This window comes from Delphinus delphis, chromosome 1 (genome assembly GCF_949987515.2).
Source record: "Delphinus delphis chromosome 1, mDelDel1.2, whole genome shotgun sequence".
In the NCBI taxonomy this organism is placed as follows: domain Eukaryota; kingdom Metazoa; phylum Chordata; class Mammalia; order Artiodactyla; family Delphinidae; genus Delphinus; species Delphinus delphis.
This window is the reverse complement of record NC_082683.1, coordinates 133,602,483-133,615,918: the sequence shown is the minus strand read 5'-3', so window position 1 is coordinate 133,615,918 and position 13,436 is coordinate 133,602,483. Positions and strand designations below refer to the sequence as shown.

At 37.6% G+C, this 13,436-nt stretch overlaps 1 protein-coding gene across 5 annotated transcripts in view; it reads right to left on the bottom strand.

Annotated features, from left to right (window-relative positions):
* Window positions 1-13,436, bottom strand: part of RASAL2 (RAS protein activator like 2) — a 387,616-nt gene that overhangs the window by 195,537 nt on the left and 178,643 nt on the right. For all 5 annotated transcript variants that reach the window (XM_060034530.2, XM_060034515.1, XM_060034522.1 and 2 more), the window contains exon 2: window positions 2,514-2,641. In XM_060034530.2, the coding sequence (XP_059890513.1) occupies window positions 2,514-2,641 (128 nt within the window). The remainder of the gene's footprint in view (window positions 1-2,513; window positions 2,642-13,436) is intronic.

The window sequence follows — 13,436 nt, the reverse complement described above, 5'->3', positions numbered from 1 at the left end:
AGTGTGTTGAAAGAATCATCTCTGCAGATATTGGAATCATCACAAGTTAAGGCTGGAGTAGTGCTGGAAATAATGATAATGAGCCAGAAGCTAAAATCAACAAGAAATGACGGGGGCTGGGGGTGGGGCTGGAAGATGACTACAACATGGGACTCAGAGTCTGGGCTTTATAGGGAAAATGAGGGAGAAGAGACAGGAAGCAGCCATGAAAGGAGAAGGATGCCTACTGTAGGCAGCATGGTATGAAGGCTGTGGGAAAAAAACAGCCATCACTTGACAGGACTTCACAGATGACAGTGTCCTCAGGAAAGCTACAGGTTCTCACGAGACCAAGAAGTTAAGGAACTGCTTCAGAAAAGGGGTGGAAGAAACAGCTGATTTGGTTGATGATGGACTGTGAGTTGCAGAGGGCAAAGGGTTTCAAAAGGTGGGAAAGGAGAAAAGAGGATATACAGAGCAATATGTAGACGAGAAAATGAGGGGTTCCCCAGGTGTCTAGGGCTAATCTTGATGGCTGGCATAAAAAGCGATAAAGTACATAAGAAATTGTTTTAGAAATCATTCATCATGGACAGTTATTTTATGGGACTAAAGGGAGCCCAAGCCTGGATTACTCAATTGATCAGTATTATTTAATCCATGCATTATATTTTGGTTCTAGATAAGGAATGCTCTTGACCTTATGCTATCTATCTTTAGGCTATTTAATTTCTTACATTACTAATTGAATAAAATGTAGGTAAGGGCAAAAAGATGGCAGATGATATGTTCATATCACTCCTTATTAACAGCTCTGATAAAAGACTGCTGACAGAGTCGATTGGTTTAAATGCACATGTTAAATTATCTGTCTATTCAAATTGGATAATTAGAAATATTCTACACTAATATTCACTCTACCAATTTTTATTATGTATCTACTTAATAGAAACAAAGCAACATGTACTATACTGTTCCAGAAAGGGCTCACCTTTATTGAATTATTTTAATAAAATTAAGTTTAATTATATTACAATACTGGAAAAGGGTCATGGGTAGGGAGATGGTAACAAAAGTAAGGGACATTTTTCAATGGTTGGAGAAAAAGAATAACCAAGTTCATAGAGGGCACATTAGCCAGGTCCTTGCAAGTAAGAATTGCCTATGAAAATAAAAGAAGAAACTGAAATTGCTTTAGTGCTATGACCTTGCCTTTACGATGTTAAAGAATGGTAAGTAAGAGAAGAGATGCAAAAGAAAAGGGACAGAGGGGGAGGAGAGAGAGAAGAGAAAAGGGAGGTAGAGATCCACAGACTAGAATTAAGAAATGTGTTTTCTGCGCACTGCTTCCTCTGAACTAACTTTTCCAGAGGGATGGCTTATGAAATTGATATTCTACCTACAGTTTTCTAGTTATTTATATATATTTTTGGCAATTAATCTTTCTCCTTCATCGAATGAGATCTCTTCTTCTCCTTCCCTCCCATTATCCCTCTTCTTGTCAAGATCATACTAATTTTTTTATGTTGTGGAGTAGAATGGTTTTTTGGCCTTACCAAGTCAACTATCCAATACATCACCAATAAGCAAATGAATTATTTGGATGTGGAAGGACTTGTACACTGTAATAGTTTGAGGAGTAAAGTAGTAATAGTATATGATAAGTTCAAGGGTTTTTTCACTTAGAGGGACAGAAAGTTTACCTAGAACTAGATGTCTGTAATAATTACATTCTGTCTGCCTCTCCAGATCTACTCTCTGCCCTTCTCTCCCTTGCTGTGCTTCAGGAAACAAATCTCTACAGAACACATCAAACTTTTCCTTTGGCTTCAAGTTAGGTTTGGCCAGTAGGTAACACTGGCAAGAAATCAGAAAGCAGGAAAGAGACCTGGTGTGTCTGTTCTCCCTTGCTTCCTCCCTGCTGGCCATTTTTGTTTTGGTAGAGGCTGTGTTCTTTTGTGTATAGCCATAGCAACTGTTATGCAGTCCTTTCATGCAACTACAGTTCTCTGGGTTCCAGAAACATTGCTCCCTTCCCTTGCCCTGAAGGTCTAGGGTGACAACTGCTTTCTGCTGTTGCCAGTTCATGTGTACTTTATCCCCCTCTGATGGGTCCCCTATGCTGCCCATGACTCTGTATAGTCCCTTCATTAAACCGCTTTCAATTAATCTGCTGACTATGCTATTTGTTACTTGCGAGGAGCTAGACTGATACAATTTCCAATAGCCTCTCTGGACCACTTTCAGGGCCAGGTCTACACAATCCAACCCATTCTCATTCCAAATTACTCAACTCAATATCTCTTTCACTATTCCTTAGTGAAAATCCAGCCCTGTTTTGTTGACGTCACGCCTTTGCGGCAATAACGTATCATCATGATGACATCAGCAGTCCCTTAGACCCACTTAGAGTGTGTCCTTCATAAAGTCTCCATTTTCATAAATGCAACTCATCAAGATGCAAATAAAAACTAGATTATTTCAGGAATTTGGTCAGAAAAGGGAAGTTGCTTTCCTCGTAATATCCACCTCACCTCCTTTTCCTTGTTGAGCAACACCAGCTGGCTGTCTGTAAGGATGCAGTACTTCCGCTCCCATGTTGTTGTGTCGGTGTAGGGTGACTGGCCACAAGACAGACGATGGGTAGGTGGCCCTTTCACATCTGTGTGACAAACACAAAAAACAAAAGTGACAAATCATTGCCATGTTTGGTAAACTTGTAGTTCAAATGTAAGATTCTTCAAAATCAAAGTAAGGAGGTCTAAACATAAATCTAAATGGTAAACTGAAAACTTAAATTCCTCTGACGAAAATAAAAAGTTATATACAGAGGGAAAATTTTGCCCCATAGTCCGCAGAAAAGAGGGCTGAGACACTAGGAAGAATTGTTAGTACAAACTTGACATAGTAATCACCACTGTGCATGCACTAAAATAATGAGAGGTCACTTCAGAGCAAAACTAGTATCATTCAAAAGAAAGAGGTGGGCATGACTCAGAGACAAGAACAAAAGATTGACTATCTTTAGGAAGAAGATGATATTGCATGTACACTCAAGAGTGCTGCTGATCCAGTACTGAAGGAGTGAGTTATTGGCAGCCTATGTCTTCAAAATAACTTTATTTCTAGTCAGTTGTAAGATTTAGAAATGGTTAAACTACAGCATCATATTACCACTAGAGGCCAGTAAGATCTTAAAAACATAGAAGGCAATTTCCTCAAGGAAAGATCTAAACATATTACCATCATGTCTCTTAAAGGTAGAGGCACACAATATCAAAGTTAAATGTTTCAACTCTTCTAAACGTCTCATTTCCTGTTACTTTAGTTTTTTTTCTTTTATTAAGGTATAATTGATGTGTAACATTATACTAGTTTCAAGTGTACAATGTAATGATTCAATATTTGTATACACTGCAAAATAATGACCCCAATAAGTCTAATTACCATCTGTCACCATAAAAAGTTACAAAAAAAATTTTTTTTCTTCTGATGAGAACTTTCTAAGATTTATTCTCTTGGTAACTTTCAAATATACACCACAATATTATAATCACCATGCTACAGTTGACATCCCCATGACTTGTAAGTGGAAATTTGTACCTCTTAAAACCTTTCACCCCCTCACCCACCACCCCTTCCTCTTGGAAATCACCATTCTGTTCTCTGAATCTCTGAGTTTTGTTTTGTTTGTTTGTTTTGGTTTTTAGATTCCACATATAAGTGAGGTCATACAGTATTAGTTTTCCTCTGTCTGACTTATTTCATTTAGCATAATACCCTCAAGGTCCATCCATGTTGTCGTAAATGACAAGATTTCATTTCTTTCAATGGCTGAGTAGTATTCTATTTATCCACCAATGGACACTTAGGTTGTTTCCATATCTTGGCTACTGTATGTATCTTTTCCAATTAGTGTTTTCATGTTCTTTGGATAACACCCAGAAATGAAATTGTTGGATTGAATGGTAGTTCCATTTTAATTTTTTGAGGAACCTCTATACTGTTTTCCATAGTGGCTGCACCAATTTACATTCCCACCAGCAGTGCACGAGGCTTCCCTTTTCTCTACATCCTTGCCAACACTTGCTATTTCTTGTCTTTTTGATAATAGCCATTCTAACAGGTGTGAGTGATATCTCATTGTGGTTTTGATTTGCATTTCCCTGATGATTAGGGAAGTTCAACACCTTATATACTTGTTGTCCATCTATATGTTTTCTTTGGAAAAATGTCTATTCAGATCCTCTGCCCATTTTTTAATCAGACTGTTTTGGGTGTTTGTTTGTTTTGCTGAGTTGTATGAGTTCTTCATATATTTTGGATATTAACTCCTTATCAGATATATGATTTGCAAATATTTTCTCCAGTTCAGAAGGCTGCCATTTCATTGATGGTTTCCTTTGCTGTACAGAAGCTTTTTAGTTTGATATAGTCCTACTTGTTTATTTTTGCTTTTTTTACCTTTGCTTTAGGGGTCAGATCCAAAAAGATCAATTAAAAACTCTTTAATATGATCTGTTTGTTCATTTGGCCTGTTGAAAAACTTGGAACATAATTTAACCATAAGTACACATTAGATCCATTGAGTAAGGCTTTTATGACAGTTCAGTATATATTAAAAGTTCTTTATGGGGCTTCCCTGGTGGCGCAGTGGTTGAGAGTCCGCCTGCCGATGCAGGGGGCGCGGGTTCGTGCCCCGGTCCGGGAGGATCCCACATGCTGTGGAGCAGCTGGGCCCGTGAGCCATGGCCGCTGGGCCTGCGCGTCCGGAGCCTGTGCTCCGCAACGGGAGAGGCCACAACAGTGAGAGGCCCGCGTACCGCCAAAAAAAAAAGTTCTTTAGCCATGAAGGACTAATTCCTCTCAGGAATATACTGCAGGAAACAGTAAAATACATTACTTATTACTATTAATTATTACACTAGAGGAGCACCTCAAACTGAAGAAATTAGAAAACAAACACCCATGAGTGCAGGAGAGTTGTAATAATAAATAAGCACATTTTACCTATTAGGTGAGAATCTTCATTACTATTACTTTCTAAGGACTTTTAGTCTTTTTATCACAGGATGATAGGTATTCCTGGTATTGACTGACTTCAAGGAAATTCAAATGATTTCCTAGATGTTTTTATGCTACAATTATTCAAATATGCATACCTATGGCTGGAGATCTGTAGAAAGTAAAGAAGTTAGTACTTAGGGCATTAGGTATATGTCTCTTTTCTTGCATCCCCTTATGTGCCCAAGATTATCTTCAGTGCTCCTTCTGGCTTAACTTCTTTGCTCTCTAAAAGTCTATCTAAACTTGTTGCTCTGCACGCTTGGGGAACTTATCAACTACCCTCCAAAATAACTCAAAATTCAAGAACTAATAACATTACCAGAGCTTGGCTTGACATGTTACTAATTCTTAGAAGTTCACTGTTTTTCCTTTTTCCCCTTGTTTTTCCACTTCTATCTCCTCTGAACCTCGCACAACCAGTACATGCTGCATCGATAGCTTTTCCATTCTACGCCAACTCTCTCATCACGCGGGCCTCTCACTGTTGTGGCCTCTCCCGTTGCGGAGCACAGGCTCCGGACGCGCAGGCTCAGCAGCCATGGCTCACGGGCCCAGCCGCTCCGCGGCATGTGGGATCTTTCCAGACCAGGGCATGAACCCGTGTCCCCTGCATCGGCAGGCGGACTCCCAACCACTGTGCCACCAGGGAAGCCCCCTTAACTCTTTTATTTCAAGCATTTAAATTAATTTAAAGTTTTCTTTATATGTCAAATTTTCCTAAAATTATCACAAAAAGCTTTAAAGGAACTGACTCAATCATTTTTGACACAGATAAAAGATTCTTGCCTGAACTTAAAAGCCATGTCAAAGCTGATTTTCTTCACATGATTTGGATAAACAAATGGGTTAGATTTTTACCACAGTGTAGGCCTATTTTTAGAGTCGAATACCAAGACCACTTCAACAGAGAGGGATGCACCTACTTTATGTAGAAATGTGGTGGTTTTGTGGCCTAGACAAGTTTTCATTCAAATGACTAACCTTCTTATGTAAGTTGGCCGTGGGTGACCTAAACTGCCCCCTGCAATTTAATCTGAATAGTAATCTTATGATCCACACTGAGCAAGAAGACATTGACAGACTCTGTCCATAAAATTAGAATATAGGAAACTGTATTACAGCAGGAAACCCAGTTTTCCTGACAAAATATAAATCTGCATCAGCACTGAATTTAAGAAAACCTAAATTATCTTCCCTGTGTCATCCTGAGTTAATTCTCTTACAGTCTCCCTTAATGCTCTCCCCTTTTCCAACCGCAGCTTTGTTCCTAGTTTCTTCATGGTATTGTGAAATGAGACAATGTCTCATAAAGCATATTGGGGACCCCAAATTACTCCTCTCCAAGGCTAAAGGTAGAATGAAATAGGGAGCAATACTTCTATATTTTACATTTTTCTGTCAGTCTAAATTATGAGGTTGATTAGCCACATTATAAATTTTATAGTTTCACATTTTTTTCTACTCTCTATTATCCATATTTTGATCATTTTATAAGAGTGCATAAAAGGAAGAAAACAAGAAAGAAGTTAGAATAAGTAGGATTTTTTTGGTTCTTTTTAGCATTTCTGGATTAAGGTTTGAAGGGCACTTTAAGTAACAATTTAAATAATTTTTTTTAAACCTATAAATTTAATTTATTCATTCTATCTTGTCCTCATTTCCATGGCTAAATGAAGGTTTAATAGTACACTTGTAAAGCCTGTTTACTGAGACTATATTAACAGGACAAACTCAGATTATTGCCGTATTTCACTTTACCAATTCTACCAGTCCTCCCCTCCCTCCCTCCTTTCCTCCCTCCCACCCTCTTTCTCTCCTACTCTGGTGACACACTTCTAATTTCTGACTTGCAATTACATTTAGTATCTAAAATTCACTACAGAATATGATAACTACCTTAGAATTACAAATAAGAATCTTAATAGCAAAACTGGAAAAAAATTTTATATTTGCGCTGTCCCATTCCTATAAGGATACTAAGGATATTAGATGCTGGCCTTATTACAAAAATTGAATAATTTTAGAAACATTAAAAAGAATCAGCGGTTACTCAATGAATCCCATTGGAGAGTGCTTCTTTGAGACTGGATATTACCATGTAGACTAGTAATTATCAAAATTTTTTGATCTCATGATCCCTTTAGACTTTTAAAATTGAGATTTTGTTTCTCTTTGTTTTCAAAGAGATTTTGTTTATGTGGGTTATATTTATCAATATTTACCATATTAGAAATTAAAACAGAAATTTTTAAAATATTTACTCATTTAACAACAATAACAAACCTACTGCATGTTAACATAAATAACACATTTTTGATGAAATGCAACTATTTTCCAAACAAAACAAAATAATTAGTGAGAGGAGTGACACTGAAGTTTTGCAAATCTCTTTAAAATCTGGCTGAATAGAAGACAGATGGGTTCTTGTATCTGTTTCAACTTTTAATCTCTTGCTTTATGTTGTTTTGGTTGAAGTATAAGTAGAAAATCTAGACTCACACAGATATATAGTTGGAAAAGGGGAGAGTATTTTTTTTTTTAATTTATTTAGTTTTGGCTGTGTTGGGTCTTCGTTTCTGTGCATGGGCTTTCTCTAGTTGCGGTGAGCAGGGGCCACTCTTCATCGCGGTACGCGGGCCTCCCACTGCCGCGGCCTCTCTTGTTGTGGAGCAGAAGCTCCAGACGTGCAGGCTCAGTAGTTGTGGCTCACGGGTCTAGTTGCTCCGCGGCATGTGGGATCTTCCCAGACCAGGGCTCGAACCCGTGTCTCCTGCATTGGCAGGCAGATTCTCAACCACTGCGCCACCAGGGAAGCCCAGGAAAGAGTATTTTAATAGCATTTTCAGGTAACTGTGCCTCACCTTTTCTAATACTATAACAAAAACTGGCAAGCAGTTGCTCCTTAAAAGTAAGTAAATTGTGGAATTTGACACCACTTCAATAAACTTTTCATACTCTGTTAAGTTAAAAATCATTGGTCTACCTTGCCCTTTGAATGGATCTTTTTACCCATATGCATGACTTTGGGGCACTCTGCACTGATCATATAGGAAAAAACGGTTCACTTAGTTTTGCAGATCTTCCAAACATTGACACTTTTCATTACATAATATCAAAAAATCACACTCATTAATCTTCAGAAAGTCTTGGTCATCAGAAAAGTCTATAAGTACTGGGAAGCTGTCAAGCTCCATGTGGCAGATTCAAGTTTTCCAAAATACTGATCTTTGTTTTGGATCTTAAATTTTATCATCGTCAATAAATACTGTTGTTTTTTTCCCCTTAAGAGACAGGTTTGTGTCTTTTTTTTCCAGAAAATGGATCACTTGTGGCTAGTCAGGAAATCCCCTATGCTCACCATCACCCTTTTTAAGAGAATAGAAGACAAGCAGGAGATAACATATGACTCTTCTTTCTGGTGAATTATTTCCTTTAGCCTAAGGTTTGCAAACAGCTCTTCTGCTGCCTTACTCTCAGTCTCAGCAGCACCAGGGGCTAAGCACAGGGGTTATTCTAACTCTGCTCCATCACACTTAACTGAAAACAACGTAATAAGTTCCTTAAAGGCATGACTGACTTAAGATTCTTTATCAACTATTCCTTGATAAAGGTAACACTTTTCTTTGCAGAAGAACTAATTTTAGTTTGGGAAGCCATTCCTATGATGGTTCCACCTTGCTTCTCCCTTCCACATCACTAGTACACAGTTTGCATTGCACCTTATCACTTGTGCCATGCAACAGCAGGCAGAGCAGATCATTTCGTTTTCCTTCACTTTTTAGATACGCATTAGAAGAAATAAGTCCCATAATTGCCACATTGGGCCAAGCACAGCTAAAGCAACTATATGGCTTGGGTAACTGAATGGAATGTTATGAATGATGCCATGTTAAGATGACAAATGGCAGTCAATCACAGCTTGCTCTTCAATCCTAATAGACAACTCACATCTACAGTTCATACTCTTATCTAAACAGAAAATACTCAAAATAAAATAATTCATTTATATACTCATCCTTAGAAGGAAAAAAAGGGGGTCTATTGCAAGTTTTCTTAAACAGTCAAGCACTGTGCAAATATAAGAAAAGTGTAAGAAAATATAAGTCTGCCACTTAAAACATAACCATGGTGTTGTATAAATGATCAAAACTCAAGATCCTTTTTGTAGCTCATGTTCCTGTTACTGGTAGAAAAACAAACTATACTAAGAATTAATCTCAAACACTATGTAATACTCAATCTTCTTGTTATATTTAGTACCTCTTCCTATATTAATATATCCCCCATGCCTGCCTCTTTTTGAATTGAATCTCATCACTTTCCTTTAGGGGCAGCTGCTGTGGGGAAAGAAGTAGAGCTTTTAAAAGAATGTGATTCTTAGAGGAGAAAGGGAAAAAAAAGTAAATAGCTTATCACTATTGAGAGATCAGTTTCTAGGGTTTTCACAATTGGTTATACTGCCAATACTGTGTCATTATCTCACTATAGCGGAGTAGAAGAAGGCAGACTGCATTAAAAAATAAAACTTATCAAGAGTTTGGCAGCATTAAAAAATTTTTTAATAGCTCTACCTCTCTCCACAGTATCAAATGGAATAGAACACAGACCTAAATTTGCATCTTTTCTGAATTGTGACCTGTTTGAACCACAAATCACTGAGCTTACAGTGAAAATTATCAAGGAGATAATATGTGCAGGCTTCTCTAAAGAATCCTATCAGTCACTCACTGTTAAGTCACCAAGCCAATTCAGTCAGCTAGGTCCTGACACAACTCAGCTGACTTACATGAGAGGTGAAAAACCTTTCCTGTTATCAAAAAACCAATGACCTCAAATGAGTAAGGGGAAACAAACAACTAAAATATGAGACTATAAAGCAGTAAAAGGAAGCATTTCACATTTTCTCTTCAATACAATCAACACAAATAGAACGTACATCCCTCCTATCTAAATCTAGTCCATTTCTGAAAATGTGCTGGATGGCAAATTTTCACATAACGGAGACTATATTCTGATTTTAAGTGGAAAAAGAATAATTCAGTTCAAGCCCCTCTAAAACTCCCAATTAATTTCCCCCAATATTAAGTATTCTTAAGCCCCCCTATACAATCCACCAAAAATTTCTAAATTAAAACTAAACTTATAAAATCATTTAATATTTAATAAACTTGTTAGTGAATACATTTGCACATATATACGGTATTGGATACAAGTTACATCTTCCTTTTTTACTGCAAACGTGTTCTATAATGTAAAGAAACAATTATCTGTTAAAGATGCATAATGAATGCAAATAGCACAACAAAATTAAATTAACTATGAGTTTTCAAAAACTAACATCACTTTCATAATTTTATTTTTTCTCACAAATAGGTAAAAATCATATGTATAATACATCGGAACATGTGCACAGCCAAGTTTATATCTTTTAACTTTTTGTCTTTTGTCTCTCAGCCTTTATCATTTCCTAACATAAGAGCTTTTCTAATCCTCCTAGGCTCACCTACTTTTCACAGGCTTTTCCATTATCTTAAAAGATAATTGGAGCTTCCCTGGTGGCACAGTGATTAAGAATCCGCCTGACAATACAGGGGACACGGGTTCGGGCCCTGGTCCAGGAAGATCCCACATGCCACAGAGCAACTAAACCCATGCGCCACAACTACTGAGCCTGCGCTCTAGAGCCCGCGAGCCACAACTACTGAAGACCGTATGCCACGACTACTGAAGCCTGCGTGCCTAGAGCCCGTGCTCCGCAACAAGAGAAGCCACCACAATGAGAAGCATGCACTTCGCAACGAAGAGTAGCCCCCGCTCACCGCACCTAGAGAAAGCCTGTGCGCAGCAACAAAGACCCAACGCAGCCAAAAATAAATAAATTTTTTTTATTTAAATAAATAAATAAAGATATTTTTAAAAAAAGATAATTTAGATTGCATGAAACCTTTAAACAACATTATCACGAAACACAATCCTGTTGTGAAAACAACGGATTCACGGACAATAGTCTACTCCATATTCTCTCACTCAGATTAACGTGCAACTTAATGTTTTTGGCCGGAACATACATGCAAGTTTCTTTCAATGATATTTCAATGTGAATAGTCAATTTTAAGTTAAAAATTTCCAAGAGATCGTAGCAAATATTTAAATGGTGAGAGTTCAGATATCGAGGGATACATTTCACATTATAGACAGTAAAGAGAAAAAAAAGAATATAGGGAAGCAAATAATGATGAGAATCAAGTGGGAGAAGAAATTTAAAAAATAAAGGTCAACAGGATAAGAAATGCATAGAAGAGGAAGAAGGAGACCCTTTGGGAAACAAATCAGAGTTGAAAGATCTTGAAGGTCAGTAAATCACACTTCCTCAATTCATCGATTAATAAAATGAGGCTCAGAGATATAAAATTACTTGTTCAAAGTGACACATCTAGCACAGTTATCTTAGAATTTAGTCTGATATATAAACTAGGATTTTTTCTAGCATATCATAAAGCTTCTCCTTGTTTTTTTGTTTCATTTGGTTTTGGTTGTAATTCAGTAAGTATTTATGCACTGTGTGTAAAGCACTGTACTCAATGCTGGGGATCTAACAGTGAACAAGACAGACCAAGCCACTGAACTCATGGAATTTAAATTTAGTTGAGGGGTCAAATACTGTACAATTAGCATACGATTAAATAATTATGATACACACTATAAAGAAGCAGTATAGGGTGCTGTGGGAGCACAGAATGAGAGCTATGGAATTAGTCTGGGGTATTATTGCAGCTGGGAGCATGGTTACTGGTGTGTCAGTATGGAAAGGACTATAAGTATTAGCATTTCAGACAAATGAAATCACAGGCCCAAAAGCTCTTGACGAATAAAGTGGTTCTGCTCCTCTAACAATCTGAAAAGGAGGCCCCTATGACTGATGCGTGGGGAGCAAGAAGGTAAGCGCAGAGTTAGGGGGCTGGTGAAATAGTCCAGGCCAAGAACACCCAGAGACCTATAAACCAAGTTAAGGATGTTGATCTTGATCCTAGGAAGGAAAGGAAGCCCCCAAAATGTTTTAACAGGAGAGTGACACCGCTGATTTGCATTTGTGTGAAGAGGTGAATGGGGGTTTCATTTACTGAGACTTGAGGATATTGAGGGGGGAAGGGTAAGCTGTGACAAAGTGAGAGAGTGGCATGGACATATATACACTACCAAACGTAAAATAGATAGCTAGTGGGAAGCAGCCACATAGCACAGGGAGATCAGCTCGGTGCTTTGTGACCACCTAGAGGGGTGGGATAGGGAGGGTGGGAGGGAGGGAGACTCGAGAGGGAAGAGATATGGGAACATATATATATGTATAACTGATTCACTTTGTTATAAAGCAGAAACTAACACACAATTGTAAAGCAATTATACTCCAATAAAGATGTTAAAAAAAAAAGAATTCTGGAAGAAGATTAGGTTTGAGGGAGCAGCTGATGAATTTAGTTTGGTTCACATCAGGAAAAAAAAAAAATCAGTCAAAAGCTAGGATCTGTCTATCTAGGTCTAAGACTTCTAACCTTGGCCTACAAAAGAACCCGGAATTACTTCAAGAGGTCCACAAATGCCTTATTCAAATTTCATTTCAAGAAATACATGGCAGCTACTAGGATAAAATGGCAGACTGAACATATAATTTCAGTCCTTCTCAAAACCCCACTGAAACTACAGTAAAGATAAATTTATATTTATATGTAGAGACAGTGACGATAACCCACAACGACAGAGAAAACGGAGAGAGGAAATAAGTAAAAATTTTAGAAGCTATAAAGAATACATTCAAGTGTTAACTGACTTAACCAGACCTGAGAAAATTGAATCCTGAGATAAGAGTGAGAAAATGTAAGAACCAACCCAATTTATACTAGAGAATCCTCAAAAAGCTCAGGGATAGGCCAGCACTAGGTACCTCTCAATGGGGAGAAGGGGTGGTCTAAAACAAGAACTGGGTAAAACTGATTTAAGAATGAGAGTCCCCACAAACATAGAAAATAAACTTATGGTTACCAAAGGGGAAAGGGGGGGGTGGTGAGCAGGGGTAGAAATTAGGAATTTGGGAGTAACATATACACGACTGTATATAAAACAGATAAACAACAAGGACCTACTGTTTAGCACAGGGAACTATATCAATATTTTGTAATAACCTATATGGGAAAAGAATCTGAAAAAGAATATATATATAATATGTAAATATATGTATAATCACTTTGCTGTATACCTGAAACTAACACATTATAAATCAACTATACTTCAATTAAAAAAAAAGATGAATCAGAGTCCCAAGATTCTCTCTCTGACTATTTAATGGGTAACTATCTCCCCAACCCAGGTAAAAGAACAGAGGTTTGCTTGCTTGG